The sequence below is a fragment of the Postia placenta genome (assembly GCF_002117355.1).
Source record: "Postia placenta MAD-698-R-SB12 unplaced genomic scaffold POSPLAscaffold_3, whole genome shotgun sequence".
In the NCBI taxonomy this organism is placed as follows: Eukaryota; Fungi; Basidiomycota; class Agaricomycetes; order Polyporales; family Adustoporiaceae; genus Rhodonia; species Rhodonia placenta.
This window is the reverse complement of record NW_020169834.1, coordinates 1,798,861-1,825,905: the sequence shown is the minus strand read 5'-3', so window position 1 is coordinate 1,825,905 and position 27,045 is coordinate 1,798,861. Positions and strand designations below refer to the sequence as shown.

The 27,045-nt window shown below is 54.1% G+C and overlaps 14 protein-coding genes across 14 annotated transcripts; 7 read left to right on the top strand and 7 right to left on the bottom strand.

The window, feature by feature from the left end:
• Nucleotides 1-53: 53 nt before the first annotated feature.
• POSPLADRAFT_1135540 (hypothetical protein) lies at nucleotides 54-2,677 on the top strand (the record flags this gene model as incomplete). Its single annotated transcript, XM_024484589.1, has 11 exons — nucleotides 54-514; nucleotides 568-785; nucleotides 1,297-1,488; nucleotides 1,540-1,581; nucleotides 1,690-1,837; nucleotides 1,863-1,958; nucleotides 2,014-2,069; nucleotides 2,132-2,238; nucleotides 2,306-2,331; nucleotides 2,395-2,411; nucleotides 2,469-2,677. 11 exons carry the CDS (start codon nucleotides 54-56, stop codon nucleotides 2,675-2,677), a joined length of 1,572 nt encoding a protein of 523 aa, XP_024341983.1.
• Nucleotides 2,678-2,784: 107 nt separating this feature from the next.
• On the bottom strand, nucleotides 2,785-4,169 carry POSPLADRAFT_1073392 (hypothetical protein). Its single transcript, XM_024482604.1, has 3 exons — nucleotides 3,851-4,169; nucleotides 3,477-3,742; nucleotides 2,785-3,384 (listed from the first exon to the last, which is right to left on the bottom strand). The coding sequence occupies exons 1-3, from the start codon at nucleotides 4,093-4,095 to the stop codon at nucleotides 3,188-3,190; spliced, it is 708 nt and encodes a 235-aa protein (XP_024341982.1). The 5' UTR covers nucleotides 4,096-4,169; the 3' UTR covers nucleotides 2,785-3,187.
• A 482-nt stretch (nucleotides 4,170-4,651) lies between these two features.
• On the top strand, nucleotides 4,652-6,765 carry POSPLADRAFT_1044594 (hypothetical protein; the record flags this gene model as incomplete). Its single annotated transcript, XM_024478570.1, has 12 exons — nucleotides 4,652-4,733; nucleotides 4,782-4,954; nucleotides 5,033-5,090; nucleotides 5,147-5,260; nucleotides 5,317-5,440; nucleotides 5,492-5,648; nucleotides 5,701-5,867; nucleotides 5,925-5,950; nucleotides 6,007-6,053; nucleotides 6,111-6,394; nucleotides 6,448-6,529; nucleotides 6,592-6,765. 12 exons carry the CDS (start codon nucleotides 4,652-4,654, stop codon nucleotides 6,763-6,765), a joined length of 1,488 nt encoding a protein of 495 aa, XP_024341981.1.
• A 564-nt stretch (nucleotides 6,766-7,329) lies between these two features.
• POSPLADRAFT_1065120 (hypothetical protein) lies at nucleotides 7,330-10,491 on the bottom strand. The gene is made up of 16 exons (XM_024481902.1): nucleotides 10,339-10,491; nucleotides 10,263-10,277; nucleotides 9,919-10,203; nucleotides 9,780-9,863; nucleotides 9,715-9,721; nucleotides 9,474-9,661; nucleotides 9,330-9,409; nucleotides 9,243-9,264; nucleotides 9,077-9,192; nucleotides 8,729-9,007; nucleotides 8,564-8,679; nucleotides 8,244-8,449; nucleotides 8,081-8,187; nucleotides 7,730-8,025; nucleotides 7,594-7,680; nucleotides 7,330-7,541 (listed from the first exon to the last, which is right to left on the bottom strand). Exons 1-16 carry the CDS (start codon nucleotides 10,436-10,438, stop codon nucleotides 7,463-7,465), a joined length of 2,067 nt encoding a protein of 688 aa, XP_024341980.1. The 5' UTR covers nucleotides 10,439-10,491; the 3' UTR covers nucleotides 7,330-7,462.
• A 608-nt stretch (nucleotides 10,492-11,099) lies between these two features.
• Nucleotides 11,100-12,207, bottom strand: POSPLADRAFT_1044592 (hypothetical protein; the record flags this gene model as incomplete). Its single annotated transcript, XM_024478569.1, has 7 exons — nucleotides 11,100-11,120; nucleotides 11,177-11,231; nucleotides 11,281-11,383; nucleotides 11,444-11,608; nucleotides 11,661-11,694; nucleotides 11,751-11,791; nucleotides 11,943-12,207. The coding sequence occupies 7 exons, from the start codon at nucleotides 12,205-12,207 to the stop codon at nucleotides 11,100-11,102; spliced, it is 684 nt and encodes a 227-aa protein (XP_024341979.1).
• Nucleotides 12,208-12,636: 429 nt separating this feature from the next.
• Nucleotides 12,637-14,162, top strand: POSPLADRAFT_1044591 (hypothetical protein; the record flags this gene model as incomplete). Its single annotated transcript, XM_024478568.1, has 9 exons — nucleotides 12,637-12,674; nucleotides 12,878-13,009; nucleotides 13,073-13,221; nucleotides 13,283-13,326; nucleotides 13,373-13,445; nucleotides 13,505-13,715; nucleotides 13,774-13,860; nucleotides 13,914-13,954; nucleotides 14,053-14,162. 9 exons carry the CDS (start codon nucleotides 12,637-12,639, stop codon nucleotides 14,160-14,162), a joined length of 885 nt encoding a protein of 294 aa, XP_024341978.1.
• Nucleotides 14,163-14,298: 136 nt separating this feature from the next.
• Nucleotides 14,299-14,687, bottom strand: POSPLADRAFT_1053956 (hypothetical protein; the record flags this gene model as incomplete). Its single annotated transcript, XM_024480471.1, has 4 exons — nucleotides 14,299-14,349; nucleotides 14,400-14,453; nucleotides 14,513-14,578; nucleotides 14,637-14,687. 4 exons carry the CDS (start codon nucleotides 14,685-14,687, stop codon nucleotides 14,299-14,301), a joined length of 222 nt encoding a protein of 73 aa, XP_024341977.1.
• A 148-nt stretch (nucleotides 14,688-14,835) lies between these two features.
• Nucleotides 14,836-16,232, top strand: POSPLADRAFT_1038970 (hypothetical protein). Its single transcript, XM_024477472.1, has 5 exons — nucleotides 14,836-15,107; nucleotides 15,173-15,233; nucleotides 15,299-15,675; nucleotides 15,753-15,977; nucleotides 16,056-16,232. The coding sequence occupies exons 1-4, from the start codon at nucleotides 15,011-15,013 to the stop codon at nucleotides 15,968-15,970; spliced, it is 753 nt and encodes a 250-aa protein (XP_024341976.1). The 5' UTR covers nucleotides 14,836-15,010; the 3' UTR covers nucleotides 15,971-15,977; nucleotides 16,056-16,232.
• POSPLADRAFT_1053954 (hypothetical protein) lies at nucleotides 16,076-16,747 on the bottom strand (the record flags this gene model as incomplete). Its single annotated transcript, XM_024480470.1, has 3 exons — nucleotides 16,076-16,413; nucleotides 16,489-16,631; nucleotides 16,689-16,747. The coding sequence occupies 3 exons, from the start codon at nucleotides 16,745-16,747 to the stop codon at nucleotides 16,076-16,078; spliced, it is 540 nt and encodes a 179-aa protein (XP_024341975.1).
• A 420-nt stretch (nucleotides 16,748-17,167) lies between these two features.
• POSPLADRAFT_1032028 (hypothetical protein) lies at nucleotides 17,168-19,845 on the top strand (the record flags this gene model as incomplete). The annotated part of the gene is made up of 8 exons (XM_024476822.1): nucleotides 17,168-17,205; nucleotides 17,264-17,473; nucleotides 17,523-17,650; nucleotides 17,709-18,014; nucleotides 18,067-18,092; nucleotides 18,151-18,326; nucleotides 18,385-18,773; nucleotides 18,833-19,845. The coding sequence occupies 8 exons, from the start codon at nucleotides 17,168-17,170 to the stop codon at nucleotides 19,843-19,845; spliced, it is 2,286 nt and encodes a 761-aa protein (XP_024341974.1).
• Nucleotides 19,846-21,225: 1,380 nt separating this feature from the next.
• POSPLADRAFT_1038968 (hypothetical protein) lies at nucleotides 21,226-22,017 on the top strand. The gene is made up of 5 exons (XM_024477471.1): nucleotides 21,226-21,311; nucleotides 21,365-21,382; nucleotides 21,439-21,507; nucleotides 21,571-21,694; nucleotides 21,750-22,017. Exons 1-5 carry the CDS (start codon nucleotides 21,299-21,301, stop codon nucleotides 21,913-21,915), a joined length of 390 nt encoding a protein of 129 aa, XP_024341973.1. The 5' UTR covers nucleotides 21,226-21,298; the 3' UTR covers nucleotides 21,916-22,017.
• A 17-nt stretch (nucleotides 22,018-22,034) lies between these two features.
• POSPLADRAFT_1135258 (hypothetical protein) lies at nucleotides 22,035-23,512 on the bottom strand (the record flags this gene model as incomplete). Its single annotated transcript, XM_024484566.1, has 6 exons — nucleotides 22,035-22,340; nucleotides 22,370-22,411; nucleotides 22,465-23,093; nucleotides 23,143-23,332; nucleotides 23,381-23,432; nucleotides 23,481-23,512. The coding sequence occupies 6 exons, from the start codon at nucleotides 23,510-23,512 to the stop codon at nucleotides 22,035-22,037; spliced, it is 1,251 nt and encodes a 416-aa protein (XP_024341972.1).
• Nucleotides 23,513-24,153: 641 nt separating this feature from the next.
• POSPLADRAFT_1038965 (hypothetical protein) lies at nucleotides 24,154-25,560 on the top strand. Its single transcript, XM_024477470.1, is given in 8 exon segments — nucleotides 24,154-24,182; nucleotides 24,193-24,288; nucleotides 24,350-24,469; nucleotides 24,669-24,681; nucleotides 24,731-24,814; nucleotides 24,864-24,994; nucleotides 25,045-25,148; nucleotides 25,205-25,560. 7 exon segments carry the CDS (start codon nucleotides 24,223-24,225, stop codon nucleotides 25,302-25,304), a joined length of 618 nt encoding a protein of 205 aa, XP_024341971.1. The 5' UTR covers nucleotides 24,154-24,182; nucleotides 24,193-24,222; the 3' UTR covers nucleotides 25,305-25,560.
• Nucleotides 25,561-25,909: 349 nt separating this feature from the next.
• POSPLADRAFT_1044586 (hypothetical protein) lies at nucleotides 25,910-26,937 on the bottom strand (the record flags this gene model as incomplete). Its single annotated transcript, XM_024478567.1, has 4 exons — nucleotides 25,910-26,183; nucleotides 26,234-26,607; nucleotides 26,659-26,740; nucleotides 26,792-26,937. 4 exons carry the CDS (start codon nucleotides 26,935-26,937, stop codon nucleotides 25,910-25,912), a joined length of 876 nt encoding a protein of 291 aa, XP_024341970.1.
• Between the last annotated feature and the right edge of the window lie 108 nt (nucleotides 26,938-27,045).

The window sequence follows — 27,045 nt, the reverse complement described above, 5'->3', positions numbered from 1 at the left end:
CTTGGGAGAGGACATACGGCACGCGAGCAGCAAAATACAGTTCTCCGTGCGCCATGTCGTCTACTTATGTCCACTATTCGACTCCCTCCTCGCTTCCCTCAGACTATGCCCTCCTTTCTCGTTACGCCGCTGCCCATCGCGCCCAAGACGTTCAAAACACTGACGACCGCAACGACTCTGAGCACGTATTCTCCGACCACGACTCCGTACCAGACGCCCACCCCCACGGGTTAGCCATTCCGAACGCCAGCTCGCCCGTATCTCGTCGTCGCAGCTTCCCCACCTCCTACATCACCCCTTTCAAGCCAACAATGGGGCCCCTCCCAGACTCCTCTGGCTACCGCTCAGGCCCGCCCGACCCCAATGCGTCCGAAACGACACCACTCTTGACACCCTACGTCCCCCGTATTGAGGAAGAAGTCGACCGTATCGACGGGAATGATGTTGCACGTCCCGTTAGCATGCTTAGGGAGGAACTTGCCATCCTCCTCAAGTACACGCTCCCAGTGTTCGGGTACGCCGCTACGACTCCTCTTCGTGTCTGCTCTCTGACCAGAATGCATGCAGAACTCATGTCTTGGAGTACTCCCTTGTGATCGCATCCGTCGTGTCACTAGGACACCTGTCCACAATGGCCCTCGCAGCCTCCACTCTAGGCTCCATGACGGCGAGTGTCACAGGCTTCAGCATCATTCAGGGCTTCACAAGCACCCTGGACACCATGCTGCCTGGCGCGTGGACGTCGTCCCAACCGCAGCTGGTAGGCCTCTGGTCCCAGAGAATGGGTGAGTCATCATCTCCAACGCACCCTGCACGCGCTCACCTTATTCCCAGCTGTGGTCATGGCCGCAGTTTTGCTCGTAAGTTAAAGTTTAATCTTCAGAACGCATACGTCATTGATCGCCCGTAGCCCATAATTCTTATCTGGTTCAGCTCGGAATCGATTCTACTCTTCCTAAAGCAGGAACCTGAGGTGGCACATTTGGCTGCCCTTTACCTGAGATGGCTTGTAATCGGCCTACCCGCGTATACCTTCAACGCTATATCTCGGTAGGTTATTCAGCACCATCACTGTGCCCCCTTAACTGATCATTCTCAGTCGCTATTTCCAGTCTCAGGGTACGTTCTAGCGCGTTCGTGTATGGCAAGCGGCTGATAGCGTCCCCAAGGCCTTTTTACCGTGCCCACTCGTATCATCCTTATCATCGCGCCTATCAATGCTGCCCTCAATTATCTTCTCGGTGAACCTTTCGAAGTCGCATTACGGGCTAACAGTTGCTGACCGACTCAATGCAGTGTGGGGTCCCGAGCCCTTTCGTCTGGGCTTCATAGGAGCCCCAATCGCAACTGCTATCTCATTCAACCTCATCTCGATTGCGTCGATTGCATATGGTATCTTCTATGTACCCAGGACCGCGTGGCATCCGCTTTCGCGTCGTTGCTTCACGAGCCTTGGTGTATTGGTTCACCTTGGTCTCGCCGGAGTTGGTATGTCACCTTCCGCACTTCCACATTGATGATTAACGAGCGGGCATGTAGGCCAGACTGCATCGGAATGGTGGTCCTGGGAGCTAGTGGGCCGTGAGTACCGCTGAATTACCATCTTGGGCCCCTCGGCTTACTGACCATCAATGCTATGTGCAGTCGCTGCTAGCATGTAAGACACTCGTCAAGCACAATTATCTCAAGCTTGCTTATGGTTCCACCACAGGCTCGGCCCCATCGCGCTCGCGACACAATCTGTCTTGCTCGTCTCAGCTTCGACCACCTACCAGGCGCCCTTCGCGCTGAGCGTGGCTACATCCGTGAGGTACCTATCCCTCGGTTTGCATCTCTCGTATGTCCCTACTGATACGCCATAGAATCGGCAACCTGCTCGGCGAAGAAAAGGCGAAACGCGCCGGCGTCGCCGCAAAGGCCTCGATTTTCATGTCCCTCGGCATCAGCTTGGTGTGGAGGTGCGCACCTTGCTTTTCCCGTGTTCTGCGGACGCGGCGCTCACGGCGGGTGCAGCGCGATGTTCCTGATCTTCCGGCGGTCTTGGGCGTATCTGTTCAACGACGATCCCGGTACGTCATCGGGCCTCTTCCCGCGAGCCGGGTCCAACTCACAACCCATCTGTCAAATTCAGAGGTCGTCACGCTCGTGGCATCTATCCTGCCCGTCGTCGCGCTCTTCCAGGTCTTCGACGGCCTCGGCGCGGTCACGGGGGGCATCCTCCGCGCCGCCGGCAAGCAGGTGTGTACTAGAGCACTCCCCCTTCCCCCAATTCGCCTCATCAGACCGCTCACGCGCCCGCCTGCAGTTTACCGGCGCGCTTCTGAACCTGAGGTGAGCGCCGTCGTTAGCGCATATGTCATGATGTCACTGACCACCACCGTCCTGTCAATCAAGCGCATATTACGTGATCGGTCAGTCGTCCTCGTCGCCCTAACGCTTCTATAGCTGCTGACTTGCCTCCCATACAGGCATCCCCTTCGGTCTCTGGCTCACGTTCTGGCAAGGCATGCAGCTGCACGGGCTGTGGCTCGGCCTGACCGTCTCGTTGGTCTACTGCGCCGCCGCGGGCGTATGGATCTGCCTGCGGACGGACTGGTACAGGGAGGTGGAGAAGGTCAAAAAGCGCGTGGCGGACGACCAGAAGAACGGCCTTGCCGACGTCGAAGCGCATCATTGAATGGAATTACCAGATTCGGATGTAGCCTGAGCACGAGGGAATTTCACGCGCCGTGTAAGAATGCGCCCGTTACAGCAGCCCGTGAGAATTGCATACAGCGGCATTGAGTCAAGGCGAACAACGGAGGTATGCCATTACCCAATCTACGGCTATACCACAGGCAGACAAGGTCGAACGTAATCAGGGTGCAAACAAGGATGGTCTACAGTGAACATTTGCAAATAGACCGTGGGAGACACAGCATGTGCATCGCAGGGACAAAGTCAGGGGGCAAAAAGTGGTCACAAACAAAACAAGGTATATGCTGACGCAAACCGCGTACTAAATATCGGACATATACAGTATGAGTGACAAACAGGAAATACACAATACAATGGGCGTTATTCAGTATGTTTGAGCATAGCGTGTAGACTCGAGGTCTTTGCTGAGTTATAGGGTAGTTATTGATGCACTGGATAGAGAGGGGGGTTAGACGGTGTGTCCCCGAATGAACCGCGTGACTTGGAGCGTCTACGAGGAGGCCTCAAGTTCAATCTCGTCCGGAGTCGGCAGAGGCAAGGGAACTGCCGCCGGAGAGAGCGCCATCGCAACCGGAGAGCCTGGAACAGGAGAGGCCGAGAGCGGACGGAGAAGACCCGTGAAGGCGTTCTCATAAGGGGAGTGGCGCTGGAAGGGGTTACGCGTATGTGTACGGGAGACGGGTGAAGCTGCACATACGTACAATTGAGTCAGTGGAAGGGATGTCCAAACATCAGCGAACGGCGAACACGGATCAGATATCGCATAACAAATTACGAACCGAGAGGACCCCCAATGAGCTTGAACGGGTACGCGGGGGTGGTTGTCTCCATGCGTATCTCGTCTGCGGGGTCAGCGAATGAAAGGCCGAGCCCCTCGGACGAGTGGGAAGGACTCAGATTTCCAGGTGTAGGACGGCGGTAGAAGAACGCATGCGGCATGTTCGCGTTGCTGGCCCGTAGAATGGGAGAAGTGGGCGGGAAGCGCATGGCGGACGACTGGAGAATGGAGAGAAACTCCTCTATAGCCTCGGAGGGGAGGTTGGACCTGAGTAATGACATAACAATTAACGTCACATTTCCGATGACGCTTCCGAGCCAGATCGCGGCGATCGCGTCCTCTAGCACGGAGCGGGCTGTACAGAGACCGACTGACCTTGGAGAGGCACGGGGAGACGCAAGATCTTTCTCGCTCTGGTCAAGCTTGGCATCCTCCTGCGGGGGAACGTCGTCACCCAGCTTAAGGCGATCGACGCCGTCTCCAACTAGGCGCATGGTCGCCACGCGGGTCTGAGGGCGATGTATGGCATTCTGGAAGTGGGTGAAAGGAACGGTGTTGTTCGCGGCTGTGAGGCGCACTGGGCGAGGCGCCACGAGAACGAAGTTGTCATTACAGTTCATAGCTGGGGATTGTAGTACAGGTGGTATGAGTATGAGATGGGCGCGTCGAAGACTAGCTCGCGAGCAGATGCGGTGGGACCGGGGCGAAGCAAGGCGAAGCCGCGAATACGGTGGCTGACCCGTTTGCCTGTGTTTGGCCGGTGGCGGATCCCCGACGCGGGTCACGGGACCGAGTCAGACGCATTCCAGACCAGCTTGCCGACGCGCCGGTAGCGCCCATAGGCCCCCTTCCCCACACCCGGCGCATAATTGACGCAGATCGTCCTCCTTCACCGCCTTTCTGGCTCTACTAAGGGCGACGGAACAGACGTTTTGGGCGCGGGATCGTCGCCCTCATCGAGTATGTCTGTAGTCATGCAGCATACGGGGACGAAGGGATGAAAACAACAGCGAGCGAGAGCCTCCATACACGTAAACGATGATGCCATTTTTAGGCATCAGATTCTCCATCTGCCTATCTCGAACGTCACTCGCCAGTACTAGTCATCTTATAAGCCCGAGGGTCTCCATATCATGCCAGCTCCCCTTGTTGTACCATCCGCCTGTCCCTCCGGCCATGGTCGCAACTTCCTCCCCCGGGCACTCCCAAAACGGCGCCGCCAGACGTCTCTTCGATGATACCGAGCTTAACGATCTCGGTAACTCTCATGCTGGCGCACTCGAGGACCAAAAGTTTGACATCGAAGGGCCCGCCTCCCGGGTCACCCCTCTCCCAAAAGTGCAATTGATAACCTTATGTGCCGTAAGGCTTGTGGACCCAATAGCATTCACGCAAATATTCCCCTACGTCAATGAAATGATGGAACGCCTGCATTTGACCAACGATCCATCGAAGATAGGGTTCTACAGTGGTTTGGTGGTGAGCGCGGCGCTCCACGTCCCCAAGTTGATTTGGCGAACCCGGTGCTCAGCTACCGGATCGCTTCTCTGTTCATAGGAGAGCAGCTTTGCAATATCTCAGTTGTTCTGCATCTACCACTGGGCACGAATTTCCGGTGCGTTGTAGTCAAAACTCACCAATCCAGCTTCTGGCGACTCATCCGTGCTGCAGACAAAATTGGCCGTCGCCCAGTAGTTCTGGCTGGAATATTGGGAATCGGCGTATCCACCATTGTACTTGGCCTCGCCCACAGTTTAGCAGGCGTAGTACTTGCTCGGTGTATAGGTGTGTACTGACATAATTGACCGGCTTATGTGCGTCGAATAGCTGACGTGCATCAGCCGGCATATTCTCTGGCAACATTGCCGTCATCCACTCCGTGCTTGGAGAGATCACCGATACAACTAACCAAGCGGTTGCCTTCCCCATCTATGGTCTTTTCTGGCCTTTGGGCGCCATCATTGGGTAAGTAGTCGACGCTGGGAGATAGAGCGGCTGAACATAACGCTTGCGTAGTCCTTTACTTGGTGGAACGTTCTCTAACCCCGCAGAACGATTCCCCAATGTCTTCAACTACGATTTCCTGAAGATCTATCCGTATTTTCTGCCTTGCTTCGTCGCAGGATGCCTGTCAATATGCGTCGCGACACTTATATATCTGTTCTTGGAAGAGGTTAGTTCCCTTCGGTCGCCGATGACTCATACACCCATTAAATATCACTTAGTCTCTGCCGAGCAAACGACACAAGTGCGATTATGTCCCTATGCGACAAGTAGGCTCAGAACATAGGCCTGATCCCGAGAAACCGGCACAGCCTGCGGGTGTGCGGTATCTATTGTCAATTCCGCTCATCAAGGCTCTCTGCTTGAGTGGACTTGCATTAGCGTTTCTGTGAGTCGCCACACGCTTCTCGCCTGCTATATGGGATTTATTCCAGGTTGCATGCAGCAACACAGGCTTTGACGTGACATTTGGTACGCATGAGCCAAGAATGGCGTCATGGGCTGCTTTTGCTAACCTTAGCATCCAGTGCTCTTCTCGTACTCCGCGATCGAGCGTGGAGGTTTGAACTTCCAGGTATATCAATACTGCATTCGCCGCGAGATCGTGGCTCACCCAGCCCGTGTGAACTAGACGCAACAAATCGGCTATGCACTCGCTATGTCGGGCGTTGCCTCGGTGCTTCTCCAGCTCTTCTGTATGCCGTACCTTCTGCGGCGCTACGATCATGCGAAGATGTACAACACATGCATGGCGATTTGGCCGTTCTGCTACGCGTTCATGCCTCTCCTGAACATCATCGCCACGGCAGGTATCGATGAAGCGACAGGCCAGCCCAGCGCCGCTGCACGCGCGTTCATCTGGATGGGCATAGGTGGCCTGCTCTTGTTGGCACGGACAGCGTGTCTGGCGTATTCGTGAGTACTACTTTCCTGTCGATCATCGCACAGCTTATCAAGGAGGAAAACAGAGTCAGCATGATCTTGGTCAAAGAGGCTGCTCCGGACGCTTCATCGCTCGGAGCGACCAACGGCCTCTGCCAATTCTTCATGGTATGCAGCAATCACACATACTTCCGTCGTACCATCAGTACTTACCCGATTCCTTGATGCAGTGCTTCGCTCGCTCATTCAGCCCCGCTTTCGCAAGCTCCCTATTCGCAATCTCGAACGGGTTCGACTTTGTCTTATTGCGGTACATGTGGGTGCTGGTAATGGTCATCATCTCCTTTCTCGGGACGACCTTGTCGCGGCGGATCGCTGAGGGAAGGAAGACGACGACCCGTTGAACGTGCATGCGCGCCATTGCGTCAGCGACGTCTATTCTCTCTTTGGCGAGGACATGCGGATGACCATCCCGTCTTTATCGCTGACGAGAGACGAGCATGTCGCGACAGTTTGAGTAGGCTAGATGGCGCGGCGATAGAGCATGACATGACCCAAATGACGCTGCAATCTTGTAGAATAACACATACATCCATGTTGCCTTGCTCGTACTGTGTACAAACTAGAATGTTGTGACTAGTATACAGGTGACGTAGTTGTCGGACTTCGCTGCAATGGCCAGGTATCCAGACCGGCATGACAGAAAATGTCCGGGCTCACCGGTGTGTAGGTTCTTGGCGGTATCCGAGGACATCCGTGGATACCGAGGATTAAACACTGGAGCTTGCGATCGGACAGATGCCAAGCCGGCAATCATTCATATTTCACCTCGATCGGCTCATTGTGAGGTTTGTCAAACCCAACATGCAAATCTTGGCAGTGATTGGGGCAACCCCGAGCATGTGTGTGGCGCTCCCCCGTTTCACGCACGCGGACGAACAGAAGTGCCCTCGCCGCTTGATGATCACTTTCGATGATAAGTAGCTGGTCGTGGCAATAATATTATCGCATATAGATGCAGCAGTGAGTGGGTCACAAGAGTCTAAACTCAAGACAGAGAACAACACGTTGGGCGGACTACCAATGTGCCACACGCAACAATCAAAGCTTCGAAGTCGACGGCACTGACTGGTCATACAACGCATCCAATTCGCGTTTGAACTTGCCATATGTCTCCTTCCTGCAAGCGAACAGTGAGTGCAGAAGACAGGAAACTCAACGGTGCGACGTACCGGCGAATTTTGAGGGTCGGTGTGAGACAGCCGTTCTCGACAGAAAATGGTTCCATTGTAAGGTGTATACGCTTGATCATCTCGAAACTGATAAAAAATCAGTGCACATGGTCGAGGCATTTCATGGAAGGCGTACCCCTTTAATTTTTGCGATTGCGCTTCCTTTGACAACTCGGCGAGCGTGGCTGCATTCACCTTCGGGTCCTTCGTCGCCTGCTCGAGGGTCTTTATGTCCTCGGGCGACACGGTCTTGTGGTACAATTTGGAAAGGAAGGCCGCAAACTGGATTGGTTCCGGAACAACCACGGCGAGCAGATAAGACTGCAGAGAGTCACCGTGGACGAAAAGCTGAGCGACGAGGGGGCATGCACTGTATACGTTCTCGATGTTCTCGAGTGCGACATACTCTCCTTGTGCCAATTTCATGATGTTCTGGATGCAAAATATTTAGCGCAATAGGCATACGATCCCAATATCCACTACGAACCTTGACGCGATCAACGATCTTCAGCCGACCACACTGATCTATTTCACCGACATCACCGGTATGTACCCAACCTTCGTCATCGATGGTAGCCTTCGTGTTCTTCTCATCTACGATAGCATGTAAGACGCGTCCCGAAATTGCCAGCTGGAACGTGCAATATCACCTTTATAATAGCCCTTGAAGGTGTGGTCACCTCGAAAACAAATTTCTCCCCTCGGATTTGGCTTGTCCTCAGCAGTGTAGCCCATGGCGGGGACGTCAATCAGCTTGAGCTCAGTGTTCGGGATCGGAGGTCCGACGGTGCCACTGGACGATGGATCGTTCGGCCAGACATGTGTGCAGCTACCACCATTCTCTGTCATGCCGTAGCTGTGCGCCAAACATCACGTTGAACATCTGTCCGCGGGACTGAATTACGAATTATACTCACCCTATAGGCGGATGGTCAGTAAGCCATCCAGACATTTGAAAATGTGAAGGAGCAAACCTTCTAGAATATCACACAACAACGCTATGCGTAGGAAATCCATAACAGTCGGACTTATGGGCGCCGAGCCGCATGCCATAAGCATTACCTTCCCGCCGAGGGCGGCTGCGACCTAACAGGACGTCAGGATTACGTCAAAGCAGCAAAAAAGGAAAAGCAACCTTGCTGAAGACAAGCCTGTCCCACAGCGCATGTGTGCGCACGCCGGTCGCGTGCAACCGATGCAACTTGGCTTCCGTTGCAAGGTTGAACAATTTACCCTTCAGACCCGGTGCCGATGCCGCCACCATAGCAGCCTGGTATATCCGATTCAGCACGCGCGGGACTGCGGCTACAAACGTGGGCTTGAGGATCTGGATATCCTCAAGCAGACGCAAAGGGTCGCCTGTCGAGAACCCGATGCGTCCCCCGACAGCAACGTTACACAAAGACATAACTCGCTATACATAACATGGGATCGGATCGTGCCGTCAGCGCCGTATCTTGCTTCATTTGGCAATCAGACGCACCTCGTAGATGTGGGCTAAAGGAAGATATGAAATAGCACATCTGTCTGTCGTTGTGTCGTATGCCGACAGTTGTGCATGAACGGCATTTGTCAAATTTCCATGGGTCAACAGTACGCCTTGATCGGAAGTGAACATTTGAAAGCGCCACTGGCATTGATCGACTTACCCTTCGGATTGCCTGTAGTGCCCTGACCGGCAAGTAAGCATTGAAACGCACCTCCCGGCAAGCTAAAATGACAGACAGTCGACTTACAGACGTGTAGCAAATCGTCGCAAGCTGATGCGGCGTTGGCGTGATAGGTTCGATAGGATTCGCAGTGCCCATTTCCTCCACTGTGTACAAACAAGACTAAGGTTTGAGCAAGACGTATCGGACTGTCAAGCAGCATATGCATACGTTCAAGGAGATTTATGACTTGAATATTTTTCTCCTTTCCCCATGCGTCAAGAATGGTCTTGCTTTCCGCAGATAGATTGTGCAGGGAGACAATCAGCTTCAGATTGGGGACGCGCGGAGCAAGGTTGAGAAGGAATGGTATATGGTCCGGCGTCACAAATACAACTGTAATCTCTGCATGGTTGATGCTGCCAGCGCTCTGTATAAGACACTGCATATATGCGTGATGGTGGACACTTACATGTATTCTGAGAGAAGATTGTTAGGACTTAGTCTGTATGAATTACCCTTTGCACCGTTACTTACCTACAGCGTCCTTTCCTAATGTATCGTATAAGCTGACGCCGACCTTGCTGTATGCGTGCAAAGCCAGGTCGACGATTTGCCATTCTGGCGAATTCGTCACTACATCTATTCGCTTGGGGACAAGATCGTTGTGATATACCTGGTATGTTTCGGCTCCAGATGCCGACCGTCTCCATTTCACCGCCTCCAAGCGTTCCTGACCTGAACAAGTTGTGAAGGGCGCTGCCAATTGCGCGCCTGCGCGTGTTGACTTGGGGCCAGGACACCCATTCATAGCGGGGCGCATACAGCAGGGGCTTCGGGGAGAGCAAGGGCCGATGGCCAAAGAGGGGTCCCCCCGCGGAGCGGCTGAGACCCTCATCGAAGATCTCGGTGAGAGTGGTAAAAGTGCCCGGCGACTGCAGCGTCAGTAACGGATACGCCGCTATAGGGATAAGATCGGTGAAACCCCCCGGAGAGCAGCTCAAGCAACAGTGTGCTCACTGGTGCGATAATGCCCTTGAGAAAACAGTCAATCACTGGGCAGTACACAACGCGCACCACACGCTACCACACGTACCTGTTTGGCCCGGCTTTCTCGTTCCTGGAACTTCCGCCGACTGCCTGGAGTAGTCGGCGTCTGGTGGAAAGGGGATCTCGACGTTGAATTTCTTAGACATTGTGGCTATGGGTAACACAGACGGTGATTGAAGACGTGTCCGCGGTGCGCGATATAGGGACAGAGGATGGCGGCCCCTGGAGGGGGCGCATCGCGGGGCGTGTCATTATACGGTATGCCATCCATCACCGGACTGGTCAACCCCGGATCACATGTTTTCTCACATCCCCAACTGGCGATTTTGGCCTCTTTCGGGTTCTCGTCCCCCTGACGAGCATAAAACACCCATGATGCCCGTGGCAGTCGGCCCCAGAATTCCAATAGACACTGTGCCTGCATGTAGCGTGTCGTCACTCGTGGAGTACCCCCATACCCAACGAATGGAATATCACGGACCTTACAGCGGCTATTGGGGCCGATACTGGCGATTGCTAAAACGACACTCTGATCATCAGCGGCCGGAGGTCCCGTGGGCGCTCTGGATCGGCAGCAACTTGCCCATATCTGACGCGTCGAAGTCGGAGGTGCCGCACGCAGCGGATACGCCCGAGGGAGTATGAGGGAAAATCTAAGATCGGGATTTTTATGGGCAAGAACTCAGAGGAATAGCACGCGCATATAAGCATTATGGATATCGTACAGCAGTCCATACAAATACAAGAACAATCGCGCATTGCGACACTAGACACATTTACACTTCAATTATACAGCAATCAGACAGTTTACGGCGCGCTGAGCACGATCTAAAGTTTCATACTAGTTAGTTATGGAACACATTGCAGGGAGTGTTCTGGCCTACTCTCATGAAATCTTCGTAGTTTACTTGCACCCAGCCATCTTGATCCGTGTCGACACTGCATGGGAATGAATGAATGGCGGGGCACTAGAAGCTCGAATACGTACCGTCTGAAGGCTTCCGTCAGTGCCTTCACTACAACACATGCACGAACGAAGCGGTCAAAGGTGATGCCCGGCGGAGGTCCGTACCCTGCCGCAGGTGCGGAAGCTGTGCCATATGACAACATTCAGGCGATGCTACGCTGAGACGATCCTATGCAGCGCTTACCGTATTTCTGCTCAATTAGGGTTAGAAGAGACGGAGAGAGATTGTATCCGAAGCTACGCATAGCTTCTGCGAGTTCGTATCCTTCAATGGATCCGGACCTGTCCCTATCAAAGTGCTTGAAGACACCCTGCCAGTCCTGGATGTATTTCCATAGGCCGCAGAATTCTGTATCGTGCGTTTAGGAAGCCGCACTGTGCGGAGATCATAGCAAGCGCACCGTTGAATCCGATCGTCCCACTCCGATCGATGTCCTTGGATGTATAATGTGAGTGACCACATCTACGAAACACGATAGGCTGACACATACAAACATGTTCATCAGCATCTTCACAGTATCCAGATCGAAGTCTGAACGTGACAAGCACGGTCAGCTACTGGCCATTCAAGGGCGAGACCTCGCAAAGCCCAATCGAAGTAAACTTACGCGACCAATCACCTGTATGCACAGCACGCGTGCTCAACCGCCACTCAGCACGCAGAGTCCAAGCAGTTTACGTACCGTTCACAAGCGCATTCTGCAGCTCCCTCACGGTGATCGCCCCTGAGTGATCTGTGTTGACCGCACTGAAGTACTGCCACAGCTGAGGATCTGCACCCGGCGGGGGGCCGACGTAAGACGTGTACGCGCGATCGCCGTACACGCCTCCGCCAGAGGAGTAGGTGCGGCTACTAGCAAGGGAGCCTGATCTCTCCGAACGGTTGGGGTCGTGATGATGGTGATGATGCGAATGGTGGTGGTGGCCGTGGCTGGAATGTACAGACATGACTGTTCGAGACGAAGTGCAGGTAGGGCGCTCAACAGTCCGGGCGGGGAAGTCATGTCGGCGCCTTGAAGGATGCCCAAGAAGGCGGCCCTGAGGGAGTCACCAGTTGCACAGGAGCGTCAGTGACTGGGAGAAATTGCTGACGGGGAGGCGCTACAGGGCTGTGAAGCCAAAGTCCACCGATTAAGTCAGGTGCAGTCATCCAGCACCGCCTGTAGGAATGTGGTCCAGACTACGAGAATCATCGCAAGAGATAACAAAGCAGCCTGGGGAAGAATCTAAGGCCCTGAACCAGAAATCTGGTCCGCATAGAGTTGGATATGACCAATGCTTTCAAGCAAAGTTCAAACCTACTTGTACTCGAGGGCAGGGAACGTTAACGGCGACATCGACAAATAGCTTCGCGCAACTGCGCGATCTTGCTTCTCGATGCCAGGCGGCTATCTCCCGATTCACGTGCACGCCCGGTAATCTATGCCGGCAACGCTCACCGTATTCCAATCATCTGCCTCCGCCGGGCCGTCCCATTGGCAATGCCAACTTGCTACCCACCAACACATACTGGGTACCAGGGTGCGGGCGCATCAAAGTGCAGTCAACAGTAGTACTACTTGCTTGTCCGACAGTCGGACAAGTTCCATGCACTTGAATGACTTCGCCGCACCTCAAGGCAGTTGTTTTTGACGTACGCCTTCTCCGTTACCCTGTGGGTCGGCGGTGTTGTCTGCCGCAGCCCCCTCATAGCAATTGCGGACTACGAACGAGAACACGGTCTGCCAAATAATTACATCAACTGTGCAATGTAAGCATCTTCGCGCTGCATACGTACCTTGGGACAGCCTCGAGATGTGTTGAGCATCTCCAGAACGGGACAAGGTGCACATGGCGCCTGGCAGAAATTTGAAAGGGGAGAACTTTCTTTGTTTCCATTTTACGAGGCGTTCGGGCATGAGCTGTCCGATACCAAGGTGAATAACGTGTGGTACGCCCAGTATTGCAAACGCAGGGGCATAGGTACATCACCAGTGCTATGTCTTTCACCGCGGATTTACTTACGATACGCGGCTCGGAATAGAGTGTCCAAACCTTCCTGACAAGCTGGCCATCGACGGCCGAGAGGTAGACATTGTCAATCCTAGTCAGTATCGCCGCTCACAAGCCCCAGCTATTCGGCCGCATGATGCGCGACAGCGGATCCTTCGATGAAGTCGTTGTCGAGGCCATCCGCCGCATTCGAGGCGCGTACCTCGGCGACCCTTCCACGCGAAGCATGCCAATAGACTGAAACGTGATCCAGCCGCTGGAAAATGGCGTATCATCGCACTCACCAACAACTTCTCCAAGACGGGCGCGGACATTATCGCAGAGGCGCCGCCGTCGGCGGAGCAGTACCCTGGCCTCACCATCAAGTCTGAGCTGGCCTTTTTGGGCTGGGAAGAAGGCCCGACCCCCCCTCGATTACGTGTGCTCTTCGACGACTTCTGCGATTCGAGTGCCCTCGGGATGAGGTTTGTCGGGCTCTCGTCCAGTACGGCGCCGAGCGTGGAGTGGCTCACATAGACGCAGGAAACCCGAGCCCGGGATCTATCACTTGGCCTGCAAGCGGAATGGGATACACCCGTCTGAGGCCGTGTTCCTCGACGATCTCGGGATGTAGGCGAATCGCATCGTGACACACTATCAATTCCTAATCGGATTCGGCACAGGAACCTCAAAGTAGCTCAAGAACTGGGAATGGAGACGATCCGTAAGTCAATTTACGTTTCTGAGCCTCCTTGGTTTTCTGAGGTCGCTGTTTATTCACAATTGGATATTCACCTCGTTTGGACATGCTTATCTTTCCAGACGTACCGTTAGGCAATTCGCCGAGTGCTATCAAAAAGCTGGAAGACAAGTTGGGCATCAAATTGACCCGCGAGCCTGAGCCAACAATGCATCCGAATGCCAAATTATGACGTGATGCCGGCACTTGTCATATTTGCTTGAAGGAGGCAGCGAAGATGGCGCCACATCTGAACAGCACGAAGGACATCCATTGCACGACCGTATAGCACAGATCTATTCGCATCATGTACTCTAGGTTTAGTTCGACTAGAATGGCTTGTCGGACGCAGGGATCTTGTCCTGCCAGTATGCGCCCACCTACACCCGACATGAGTTGGCAAAGACGCCTTACAGGGTGTGTGACGCACCACTGGGACCTTGGCAAGGACTTCCCGCTTCACGAGCGGTGTCGCCGACAGCACCTAAAGCCGCGGTGTGCGCGCGTTAGCGGGGAGACTATGAAGTAATTCGAAATGCGCACGTAGAGCGCCATAATGCCAGCACCAGCTCCCCAGAGACCCAGGCTAGTACCCCATCTACGGGCGAACTGTTGCGCGACACAAGTTAGACAAATTGCGGTAGAGGTCAGTCTTGACGCGACGCACGGTTATAGGGAGCTTGTGCTCGGGAATGGGGTGGTGAGCTATCCGTGCCATAGTTTAAGGACGTCAGGAGAGTGCCCAGTAGTGGTAGACGAAGAGTGTTGTGTAGGAGTCGTGTTCAATGTCACAGTGCACACGGAGCTCGGGCAACGGCCGGGCGAAAGCGGAATTGCGGCGCTGCCAGTTCGGGGAAGCGCCCGTTGCTCAGTCTCGTTCTAACACACACAAGCTCTGCGCTTGAATCTGCGTCTCTGTTACCCTGTTTAAACGCCTTACGTTTAATCATCGTCCTCAGTCCACGATCGTCCAGCATCTCGACCACACGTCTCGTCCGCTCCACACCGCTTGTCTCACACTCTTCGATAGCTCTTGTATAAATGGCAAATCCTCGACAGAGAAAAAAACTGCGTTCTGGGTCGCACAAGCCCGTACACCACTCTCGGCGGGCCAAGACGTTACTGAAGAAGCAGCCACGTCCGTGGGTTTCTCGCGGTTGTATGCCTCCGAATGTAGCTTGTACTGAGATGCCCGTGAGTTAGCCATTCGTGGGCCGAAGGTTCTTCAGGATGCGTGGGACAAGCAAAAGACTGTCAGACAGAAGTATATATTACGCACATGTTGCGACGGATTAGGCCACTGGATTTCTGACATCATGCGTTCTCTAGCTATGAAGCATTGGGCCTCGTTGCCACCCTCAATCCTACACCTTCCGGAGGGGTAGAACGTACCTGGGCTGCTTCGGACGGCCGGGAGACCCCTGCCGACGCATCGACTTCGTCGAAAGGTTCATCATCACAGAAGGCGCCGAAGCCCAGCACTGACATTCTAGCGAAGGGGTATGGTCGCATTATCCGGGACGAAAAAGGAAATATAGTCGACGTGCAGCTGGCGGACGACGGGGAGGCCGAAGTTACGCCGATGGAGGACGTCTTGGGTGACATTCTGGACCCATCTCGAGACGAGGAGTTAGCTCCGTGGGTTGGCTTAGGCTCAAATGCAGCTGCCGGCCAAAATCATGCTCCAAGCACACATGTGGTGCAGGGTGAGTGATGACATGTTCAATTAAGACTAAAGGGTGTGATTCTCAAGGTGTCCCCGGTGTCGGCATGCTTTGTTTAGCTCTGGAAGATCTGTCGAAGGGACACGGAGACGCTTTAGTCCGTTTCGCGTCTACGGGGGAGCTTGCTGTCCTCCGTCGGTTAGTGGACAAGTATGGACAAGACGTAGAAGCAATGGCGCGGGATTGCAAGCTCAACTCCGACCAACGTACGACTGGCGAGCTAAGTCGCGCTATCAAAAAGGCGGGTGGGTTCGCGGAGTTGACGAAGGGCTGCTAAGGATCAGGTGAGCGTCTGACACGTGTATGAGGAATGAGGGCCACGACGGCTGACTGCCTAACCTCGTCTGACGCCGCCATGGAAGACGCCCCCGGTCGAAGGAGCCTACGCGTGGGTTAGGTCATCGGGACTGATTGTCGTCGGCAAGGGCGCAAAGGGCAGACTCGGATTTCCTCGACAGACGAGCGGTCGAGAATAGTGTACGTAGGCAATCTCAGATGGGATCAGAGCACCAAACGCGTGGTGTACGCGAGTGGGATGATTTGGGAACTTGTCGAGGAGCCCGGACAACACGCCAAGTGGGCATTCGAGCATGACGTGTGTCGCACTAGGGGACATGCCGACCTTAGCGACGCGCTTTGCTGGATATGGGCGAGCCAGCGCAGTGGGCTTCCATTTGGTGCCGCCTCCGTGATCGAGACATATAATAAGCATCGCGGAGACTACGAGAACGTGAATGGCACTTGTACCGGCGTCAGTGTGTCCAAATGTTCTCGAGTGGATGTGCGCCCACTTACCGAGGCGCGAGAATCGGGAAGTAGGGCAACCCGTTTGATGTGGGTGCGATAGGGTCGCGATCTCGGGGACGCTGCGGCCACGGGCGGGTGTGATGTGTGGGCCAAAGTGGGAAATGTGGACGTGCATCCGGGATCTGGGTGATCTGGGCCAAACAACGGAATAAACAAGATGACTGCTGTCCCGAGGACCCACGACCCACGAAACAGGCGGACGGACGTCTTTGCCCGGCCAATCGCCGCCTGGATCCTGGGGGTACATACTGGGCGTTACCAGACGTGGGGCATCTCCATCAACGGGCAGCGCATTCCCAAAATCACGGCGGCAGGGACCCAGTCCATCCCGCCGGCTTCCAATGGGTTTTCCCAGGCATTATGTTTCAAACGAATTCATGGAAGCATCACTTGTGCTCGAGCTTCCTGACCGATAGGTGGCGCCTTGGCCTTCGCGCCCCTCATTTGTATAAAGTCATCGACGCCTCATGCCGTCCGGCCTTCTACCGTCTCTAGCCTGGCTAGCCGTGTGCCATGTCGCCGAGAAGCACAACCAGCAGATCCTCCTCCTCCTCTCCCCGCCCGTCCCGCAGAGTCACCGGCCAACCCAAGTCAACCCGGCAACAATACAGCGGTATGTTGTCCATGATGCCCGCCACCTGCCTTGTGTCCTCACCGTGAGACCATCATGCCCCCCGTAGCATGTGGCGCGTGCCGCATGAGAAGGTTTGTATGTTGGTCTATCTCAACCGTGCACCTCATCAGCTGTTCTTGGTACAAATAGGGTACGCTGCGACCTGAAGGACCTGGCGATGTCTGCCTCCGGCCAGCATCCCCCCTGTTCCAACTGCAGCGAACGGGGCCTCAAATGCGTGTACGTGAATTTCCCTCCTTTGATATCTGCGGATATCGCCGACCGCCGTGGCAGGGATGAATTTGCAGAAGTCAAAGCTGTCAAGCTATTGCGGCGCGGTCGGCGTCTGCAGCAGGTAGAGTGCGTCCTTATCGCTCGGCCCACAACCCCCACCACAACCTCCCCACAGAGCCGTCTACGGCCAGAACTCAGCAGACGAGAACGCCCTCCATAATGTCACCCCCCCACGCAGCGGCATTCCGAGGCTACGCCCCGAATTTTTCAGCTCGCCTTTCTTCCGGAGATTCCACATACAACGTGAGTGCTCGGCAGGTGCGCCTCAATAGTCTTGGCTGAGAACACCTACCACCCCCAGGGCCTGTCCTCGAGCCCACGGAGTTCTGTACCAGGTATTACGAATTCTGTAAGGGGAACAAGGAGTACCTCCAGGCGCCGGGCCAAGTCATTGCCCTGATACTCGTGGTGTGGGCGGCAAGCTTCGGAGTCAACGAGTACGGCGTAGAAGAGCTGTATGACGACTCAGTCGACCCACGGCGACGGAGAGACCGCGTCAACGAAATGGTCCGAGAAATTCTCTACTTGATCGATATACATGGTATCCTACGGAAGCCGTCTTGGGACGGAATTAGGGCCCTGCTGCTCATCTCACCGCTTACACAGGGTGAGTCGCCCGTTCCAACTCTAGCTTTCGCCGCTGATCCCCCCATGTGCAGAGGTGCAATCCCCAATCGAACGATTAGTAAGTAATTTTGCACAACACAATGTCATGGTAGCGCATTTGCTCAATTTGGCTGCAGGCCATGTATGAGGCGACCATGAGTCAAGTCTACACGCTGTGTAGCCTGGCGCCATCTTCATCAGTTGGCAGCGGCCAGGGAGACTACGTAGATGCCCTTGTACGCGCAAGAATATTCTGGTACGCTCACGTCATCGATGGAATCACCACTGGTTTGAGGGGAGGACGTCTCGTGTTGTAAGTGTCGTCCGAGCCGATGCTGTGGCTCAATGCTGATCACCCGCATGCACATCAGGACCGAGGACGATCTTACTTCTTTTGAGAGGACACTGCCTTCACTTGACGACAACTCGGGGGCATCGGCATTATATGCAATTTCATATCGTTATGCGACTATTCCCCTCCGCATTGCCTCGGTGTGTCGGGAGATACATGCTATATTAACCAGCCCCAGAGCTCGTCAGAGCTCAACGGTCGATGAGGCGAGGATTCATCACGCGTGGGAGACTCTGGACCGATGCTGGAAAGAATTCGACGGCCTTCGACAAGTCGGGACAGATGGATTCGTGCAGACCGAGGATGTCGAGCGTTTCATTGATGGGTGGCAGGTGAGACATACATTCATACTGGGGATGCGTAATGGAGAAGCTGAGGTTTTACCTCAGATATTCATTTTCGAATGCCGTGAGTATTGGGTCTGTACAATAGCCGAGCTCGTTTGACTAATTCCGATCTTATGGAAGATAATGTCATGAGGGAGGCGCTTAAGCAACGCCTCGTTGCGCGGCCCCCGCCGGATAACTCCTTCATTCCGGATACACATCCGTCTGCGCGTAACCGCCCCAGCGAGACCGTGATCCGCCTGCATGCAAAGGCGAGCGCGAAATGTCAAGACGTAGTGCGCCAGGTGGTGTCGACCATCCGCCGCAATCTTGGGACACAGTTCTTCCAGTTCGACGCTGCCCTCGTCCGCGACGGATGTTTTTATGCGGGCTTCATGCTGGCCGGGGAGTCCGGCAACGGTGAGGACGTCGAGACGTGCCTCCACGCCCTCCGCGAGATGCGGTGGACGTTCGCTAAGAACGACGACCGGGAGCAGACCGTGCGCATGATTTACGAGTCGCGGATGACGCAGTCGCGGAGCCGGAGTGTCAGCGGCACCCCCATAGACGACTTGCTACATCTCTCATCGGGGCACCCCTACGCCAGGCGGCCTTTGGCGCGGCCTATCAGTGTTCCCCCGCTCTCGCTGTCATTATGCACTGTTCCCTCGTCTATGGGGTCCGCCTCGGCTCCGAGTACTGCCTGTGCTTCCACCGCTGATTGGCCGACGTGCACACCGCCAGGCAGCGCTGGCACAGGGATGTACGACGGCTCAGTTGCATCCCATCGCGGATCCCCCACGTCCCCGCACGACGGCCTGAGCGTTGACACCCTTCGATCGGGGCTCATGGGCCCTACGCTCTTGCCTGGCGACTCAGGGCCGTCGGCGCGCCCCGGCGAGTCAAGTGGCCTAGATCAGGTCTTCTTTTTCAACTACGGCGCCGTGGCCGATACTGCGGGCGCGTCCACTCTCGCGCAGCCGTCCACTTCCCTGCCGCCCCCCGCCACGGACTACAGCCCCACAGCCTATTTTGACGCCAACTCGGTGGTGTTCTCGCACTCGCCGATCGGCCAACAGGGCGTGTGTGCGGGCAACATCCCGTCGTCAGGGTCGCCCGTTCGTCATTTTGCGGAGACGTCGTTCTATCGATAAGGGACTTCTGCGCGGACAATGTTTGTATCACCACGGATCTCCTTGCTTTATCATTTTCCGATCTCATGGACACTGGGCATCTCTCGCCAACTTCTTGGACAACGTACTAATATGACATAATGCTCAATCTTGCGCATCTCGAGAGTGCCCCCCATCCGTTCCGTCACCGCAGTTATTTCACGGACTTCAATTCATCCCGTGCCCTTCGCACATTCTGGCCGGAACACATGCATTTTTATGGCTATCATATGGGTTATTTTGTCCGTCACGTCGTCAGATAGAGCATATTGTACAGCCTCTTCACATCACAACTGTAGGAATCATCATCTAGGATTGACGTACAGTGCGCGGGATCCGGCTACCTGCGTGCGATACAAACTACGCATGGACGTTGTCATATCTCGGCGACTGAATGGCATCGATGAGGGCGACGCAGCACAAGGTTAACAGGGAAGCAGCGCGACCGACGCAGATTGTCAATATCCGTGATGCATTTGGTAATTCATATTGCGGAGTGTCCTGTGTGTTTATCACCTCTCAAGCTCAGCCCAGCAAATCGGCCTTTGCGCTGGTTCCCATCACAATATGGCAAACAAGCTGTGAGATCGGTTGTACCTAGCGCCTCCACCTTCTTGACGCGCTCCTCAGCTCTGGGGTGCATCCAAACATGGGCGCAGAGAGCGCCGGCCGGCAGTTTAGGGCTCACTAGGACAGCGTCAATCTGCTGGCCTTCTCCGTGCAGTGCAGGGACGTCGGTGGAATGGGAAGGCCGTGAGTAAACGTTACCGCTCTGGTTGGATGCGCAGTGCTGAGATGTTCCTGGGCGATGATCTGCACACCTTTTTAAGGAGAGCGCCGTATATGTATATCCACCGAACAAAGGAAGCGTCGTAACACGGTGGGGTGACACGGTCGGGCATAAGTGGCTGGAAATGGTATACGCTCACCTGCAGAAGTAGAGAAAAATGTGCGAGAGAAGGGCTCACATCTGGCTGATAAGGCAAGGCAAGCTGAGGCGTCATGTCACACGTAGCCCATTTTTGCGAATGGAAATGAGTTTGTATTGTCCGAGCGCGCGCGACGCTTGGCAGAACCATGACCGTGACTGCTGTACATTTGATCCGAGCCAGCCCCGCTCAAGGACGTATATTTTTTTTTCGGTGCTTGTGAAGGTGAAGGATGTATTTACGAGGAACTTGCTTACCGCTGAAGGAGGCAGCGAAATACATTTGGCGCAGTGCTAAATGAAGAAGGAAAGTTACTCCAGTGAGCGCCGAGGATGATCTCGGAGTTTGCCGAGAAGATTAGATATGACGTGACGGGTTTGGCTGTGCGCGCCTCAGCTGACGCTGACCGGAGCATGCAGCTCCTGGAGGCTGGCTCTCCCACCGACTGCGACTTTGCTCTTTCTCGACACTATCATCACGCCCGCTAGCCCCTGTTTTCTACCAACATGGACTTCATATGTGAGTCTACTCGCACAGCTTCCTGGGAGCATAGTCGTTGACGCCTTTGGCAGTTTGTCTACCCATCATATGTACGCATGCCCATGTCTTGTGCAGGTTCTTGAACGTGTAATTCATGTCAAAATAGTCGGCTGCCCGACAAGGATTAAGCCAGACGGTGATCAAACGCCACGGGTTTGCCCCAGGTGTAACAACGGTGTGTCAAGTCCGCATGTTGGGGTGCATGGATCGAGACGTTCATACTGCCTCCGCTTTACAGCATCCGTCACTTCTGCAAAATCCCGCCTTTGGTTCGAGCTGTGCTGGGTACCCTTGATCCCCATGCGCTCAGAGCGTGTCTGGATGTGTTCTATATGTCAGTGGAGGGTGCCAATCCAGCCAGGGCAAGTTATCTTTCTCGAAATCCTGGAAGCGTTAGCTAATGCTCCGGTGTGACAGGTGGGAGCCTGCTGTCCCTAATTATAACTTCCAACCTGGCCGGCCGAACCAGTGGCAGCCACCGCCGTCTGGGTATATGGCACCACCTCCGAATGCATATCAGCCAGGGTACCAGCCAGGCTACACAAGCGAGACTACGGCTCAGAGTCCGAAGCCGCAAGCCTGAAAGCCTACCATGCACTTGACTCCTAGAGTGTTTTATGCGTCATGTATCCATATATGTTTGCCCTGAATCTGGACATCTGTATCTCTATTGCTACCCATAAAATACACATTGCTCCGATACTAGTACATCCTCCGCTTCTTGGCGCGCCATTCTATGCAGCTGTACCAGACAAGCGTTAACAGCACGCCAAATACAAACCCGCAGGACACTGCGATGCCGCAAGCGTCGGCACCCGTAAGGTTGTGATTGGGTGCATGTGCGCGCACCCTCGCGGGAGGCATGCTATCGTCTCCGCGTGTTTGACGAAACTGAGTTAGCGCAGAAGTGGCATTTGTAGTTCCCAGCAAGCCAATGGAAGCGGATTGGTTGCTAGCGAAGACGCGTTGAGCGACGTAGACGTTCTGTATGTGATGTTTGAGACTAGTCTGCAGCGCAGGTAAGCTGCAAAACGTACCCGGAGAAAGGTGTCGCCCAGAAGCCAGTCGCCAGAGAAGACCTGTTTATGTTTCAATATGCCGGACGAAATACAGACATAACAACACGCGTTACCCCGTCATTGCCTTGTATGCCGCCCATACACCAGTCACCTTGTGCCGTATTTTCGTCCCATGAAACGTCGGCGGGGTCAAGCACATACTCTTTTCGGGAGCTGTCGTCGCCGATAACGAAGCCCACAATGACAGCTCGGTTACAGCGGACCTGCCATCCTGCGTCGGTCTTCCTGGCGCCGCCGACCGACTGCCAGAATCTGTCCACGTCAGAAGTGGGGCCCAGGACAAGTGTCGTGCCAGTATCCAGGACAGCTATCGGTGAGGAGGCGCCCTTGACGCGGGACTTAGAGAGATCAAAAGTGGTGGAGTTGATGGTCAGGGACTGCAGGGGAAGCTTCCAATAGTTGTAGCCTGAGCCATCAGAAGAGACGGGTGTGTAGGTCAGAGCGGATGTGGTGTTCGCGTAAGCAGGGTCTAGCTGTCCGATGGTAAAGGAGGAGCCAGTCGCGTTGCTTCCCAGCTTGAAGGCAAAGAAGCGGTCTGTATCATTCAAAGATGCAAAGATGTTCTCGACGAGGGTGCGGCCTGTAGTACTCGGAATGGAAGCCTCTGCAGGAAACGCCAGGCCTAGGATCCCGCTATACCCGGTACCAGATAGGTCAAGGCCGGTTGTGTTACTCGCTAAGGCTGGGTGAAAATCTCAGCCACAAGAACTCCCGAGGATGATCACACTGACCGAATACTTGAGACGAGATCTCATAGGGCCCGAAGGTGACTGTATCAGTGCCAACCGTACCAGTTACGGAGCCAATGAGATAGTCCAAGTGAAAATCGGTGCTTGTCAAATTCAACGAGTTGGACTCTGAGATATCGAACGTCGCGATTCCTTGACAATCCGAGGTCGTGCAATCCGAAGATACGACCCACTACTCATGTTCAGTGCAAGGACCTTACGCCACCACCCTGGAACCTACCAAGTCGGCGGATCCAGTGTCCAAAAGGACCTGAAATTCCTGCCCTCCAATGCTGATACAGCGTGAATTCTGTCCCAAACGGTGGGTTGGAGGAACTAACCTTACTTGCACCAGGTAGGCACTTCCGTACATGATTAATTACCTCAGGGAAGCAGAACGATTCTTAACAAACTCACAATTCATTTGCGTTTGAGAGCGCAACATCGCTGGTTGAACCTTGTGGATTGCGACCCGAGTGGCGAGGGACGCGAGAGATAGGAAACGAGAAGCCACTTTGTGCCATACTTGCCCTGTGATGAGGAGACTATGGACGATGTAGAGCGACGTCAGGGAACCAGAAATCGCGTTGTTGGTTATCATACATGCCGCGGCTGGCAAGTCAGTCATCTTTGCAATATTGCACGCGGGCCGGTCCAAGACCGGTTAAAGGCCTGTTGAGGGACTTCCCTTCAATTCTTAGAGATTCTTAGGAAACGCACCAGATCATCAAACCCAAAGTCTCAATACACTCAATCTCAGGGCGAACGTGCCGCTGGTCCAAACGGTCTTCACCTACATCTACTGCACTTACCTCGACGAATCAGAACGGTTTAGGCAGCTGCACACGGGATGTCAGGCCAAAGAATTACTCATCCGTACACTAGCAATCGAGGAGAACGGGCCCGAATCAATGTGTAACGAACAGGTGGCGAGACTGGTGTGAGAGCTGTGCAAGGGGCGTTGCCGGTCACGCCAAACATACACGCGTCACAACCAGCAGGCGCGGCCACCGTCCTTGCCTCTGTCCTCCTCAACAGCCCACACAAGCCCACACAGCGTTCCTCGTAGACCTCCCCGACGCCATGCATACCAGCGAATACGACTATCTCTTCAAGCTCCTCCTCATCGGTGACTCTGGTGTCGGCAAAGTGAGTCCTTTGTGTCAGGAGACACGCGGAAGGCGTCTGACTCTTGGTTGGTTGGTGGTAGTCCTGTCTTCTCCTCCGTTTTGCGGACGACACCTACACGGAGAGCTACATCAGCACCATTGGCGTTGACTTCAAGATCCGAACAATTGAGCTAGAGGGCAAGACTGTTAAGCTACAGATTGTGAGTGTCCTCTTGTCCTATCTCACGACTGCGGTCGCTTTTGTCCAAGTGCCGCGCATGCCCTGGACTTCGTCAGATGGCGCCCGGCTATTTGCTAGGGTGGACTGAGCCGGTACGAGGCAGCTCGTAGAGGCGACACTTATTCCTGATACTGAGGCATTTCCGAGCGTATTAGACTGACTATGCGTTTGTCTTCTAGTGGGATACTGCAGGTACATCTGCCGTACTATTGATGAGAATCATTGTCAACTCTCTTAACAGGCCAGGAACGGTTCCGCACTATCACGTCTTCGTACTACCGTGGTGCACACGGTATCATTGTTGTGTATGACGTGACTGATAATGGTAACGCTCCAACAAACCTCCATCGGGCCTTTGTTTATGTTGTCTGCAGACACCTTCTCGAATGTCAAGCAATGGCTGCAAGAGATTGACCGATATGCGTCGGAGGGCGTGAACAAGCTACTTGTCGGCAACAAGTCGGATTTAACGAGCAAGAAGGTCGTTGAATACAGCGCGGCCAAGGTCAGTAGTTGCGCGATGATGCGTTGTCTTGTTTGGCTCATTCTCTACAGGAATTCGCTGACCAATTGAACATCCCCTTCCTCGAGACCTCTGCGAAGAATGCTACTAACGTCGAGCAAGCGTTCTTGACTATGGCTAAGCAGATTAAGGACAGGTACGTTTGTTCGTACAGGAATAACATGAGCTACTGAGCTGACCTTTAATGTCCAGAATGGGCACGAGTTCATCAACTGTTGGAGGGACTGGCAAGTCGTCAACCATCACACCGGGCCAGACTGTTACGCAGCAGTCGTCTGGGGGTTGCTGCTGAACAGGTGTCTTTCTCCCATGGGTTGTCTTGCTTCCTTCGCTCACTCTACGTCTGCCTGCTGCATAGAGTGCCACGGGAGGGCGCTACTGGTCCTGTGTGTTCTGCTACATTCTCATGATTACTACACCACTGTGCGGTGTTGTCGGACTGTTCTTTTATCATCATTCCTTTTAAACTCCGTAATGCTGCTGGTCTGCGGCCACAACTTCATGATCATGCGGTATGTCCGCAGCATTAATGCACTGTTTGAATTACACGGCGCGTGGTATAGCTATATCGTGGGGATGCTGTGACATATCTCCATAGTAAGGTTCGCTCTATTTCCAGCATCGTTCGCCCGGGCGACAAAGATATCTTGAGAAGTCTCTGAAGTGGTCATGGTTGAGATCATGATGTGATGAGGGCTTTGCGCCAAGAGGCGGTGTCATCTGTAGTTCCATCGTACATCCTGAGTGCCTTGGAAGGAGGCCTGACCACTCCACACAATTGTGCCTCGTCGGTTGGTGGCCAACATCGGCATTGTCTGGAAATTGAGTTTCAACGTTGTCAAAACTTGAGCATCCACGCTGTGATTTCAACTCACCTGAACTCTAGAATCATTTACATCAAGGCACCCGATTTTCATCTAGCCATTGGCGAACACCCTTCTTGGAGACCATCCCCATTACTCGTGTCTGATCCTCAGCGCTACGCTCTCGATACAAGCGCATGACGTATCCACAGACACTCCAGACATCTTCCCATTCTGCGTCGAACAGTTCCCACCAGCGATTGCTTGATGATGACGGGAGAGAGATGCCGAGATGTCGCGTAGAGAGCAAGATTGCAGCGCTGACTATTGTCGGAACAGCGTACAGGGTATACACCGGTGTCTGAAGTCTATGACAGGGTAAGTCGCAGGACACATTTCTAGATGGGGCAAAACTTACGCGTCGTTGAGGTACCCCCATGCTCGAGTACATACGTCCTCACGGCTCGTCAACCCCAACACTCGCAAATAATTGACCAGCGTTCCATAGGGCAGGACAACGTTGACGTTGAACCCCAGCCGTTTCAGTATCTGCATCTCTGCCACCACGAGTGCTTCTTTCAGGTCATAGAACGTGTTGCCGAAGTATGACATTGGGGTATATTTGAACTCCGGGCGGGGATACGAAGTGAAGGATGATGCATAGGATAGTGCCGATGCTCGATTATGTGCTGCACGCTGTAATAGTAGGTCGTATACGTTGATGAGATCTCGCATGCGAACGGGGCATTCTTCCAGTTTGGAAGCCAAGTATAATGCACCCATGCCTATATCCTATAGGACCGTGTCTCAGTAGATCATATGTATTTGGTGTTCAAGACGTACACCAATACCAAATTGCTTCATTGAAGTCACGAACCAGAATCTCTGAAAGAGAATCTGAGCAGTCGCTACAGCAACCTGTTTCCTGTCCTCAGACCGTCTCTATGCGTCCATAAGGAGGAAGAAAGGTGCTCACTGTTTCAATAGTATTCCTGCCTCGTGAATCATCTTACAACCATACGCACGCAGGTCTTGCTCTAATTCATCGGGGATACCATCCTCGCGAGAGGGTGTCTTTTCGATTTGCGCGAGCGATGCCAGCGGATACAAGGACGTAGACATGCCGGCTACAGATTTTGTTAAGTTTACGACTTTGAGACCCAGACCTCAGACCTCAAGCAGAACGGCCTCAAGTCGATGCCGTAGTAGTAGTAGTCAATATTCGCAAAG

Coding starts and splice junctions, on each gene's coding strand:
- POSPLADRAFT_1038965 (XM_024477470.1), top strand. CDS start 24,223: ATGCATACCAGCGAATACGACTATCTCTTCAAGCTCCTCCTCATCGGT. Junction 24,289..24,349: donor GTGACTCTGGTGTCGGCAAA/GTGAGTCCTTTG, acceptor GGTTGGTGGTAG/TCCTGTCTTCTCCTCCGTTT. Junction 24,995..25,044: donor TTGAATACAGCGCGGCCAAG/GTCAGTAGTTGC, acceptor CATTCTCTACAG/GAATTCGCTGACCAATTGAA.
- POSPLADRAFT_1065120 (XM_024481902.1), bottom strand. CDS start 10,438: ATGTCTAAGAAATTCAACGTCGAGATCCCCTTTCCACCAGACGCCGAC. Junction 9,008..9,076: donor CTTTAGCCCACATCTACGAG/GTGCGTCTGATT, acceptor TGTTATGTATAG/CGAGTTATGTCTTTGTGTAA. Junction 7,681..7,729: donor CAATCGCAAAAATTAAAGGG/GTACGCCTTCCA, acceptor ATTTTTTATCAG/TTTCGAGATGATCAAGCGTA.
- POSPLADRAFT_1073392 (XM_024482604.1), bottom strand. CDS start 4,095: ATGAACTGTAATGACAACTTCGTTCTCGTGGCGCCTCGCCCAGTGCGC. Junction 3,743..3,850: donor TCTCCCCGTGCCTCTCCAAG/GTCAGTCGGTCT, acceptor GTCATTACTCAG/GTCCAACCTCCCCTCCGAGG. Junction 3,385..3,476: donor GCTCATTGGGGGTCCTCTCG/GTTCGTAATTTG, acceptor ACGTATGTGCAG/CTTCACCCGTCTCCCGTACA.
- POSPLADRAFT_1038970 (XM_024477472.1), top strand. CDS start 15,011: ATGGCAAATCCTCGACAGAGAAAAAAACTGCGTTCTGGGTCGCACAAG. Junction 15,234..15,298: donor CAAAAGACTGTCAGACAGAA/GTATATATTACG, acceptor TGCGTTCTCTAG/CTATGAAGCATTGGGCCTCG. Junction 15,676..15,752: donor AAGCACACATGTGGTGCAGG/GTGAGTGATGAC, acceptor TGCTTTGTTTAG/CTCTGGAAGATCTGTCGAAG.
- POSPLADRAFT_1038968 (XM_024477471.1), top strand. Junction 21,508..21,570: donor TTGCCCCAGGTGTAACAACG/GTGTGTCAAGTC, acceptor TCCGCTTTACAG/CATCCGTCACTTCTGCAAAA. Junction 21,695..21,749: donor AGGGTGCCAATCCAGCCAGG/GCAAGTTATCTT, acceptor CCGGTGTGACAG/GTGGGAGCCTGCTGTCCCTA.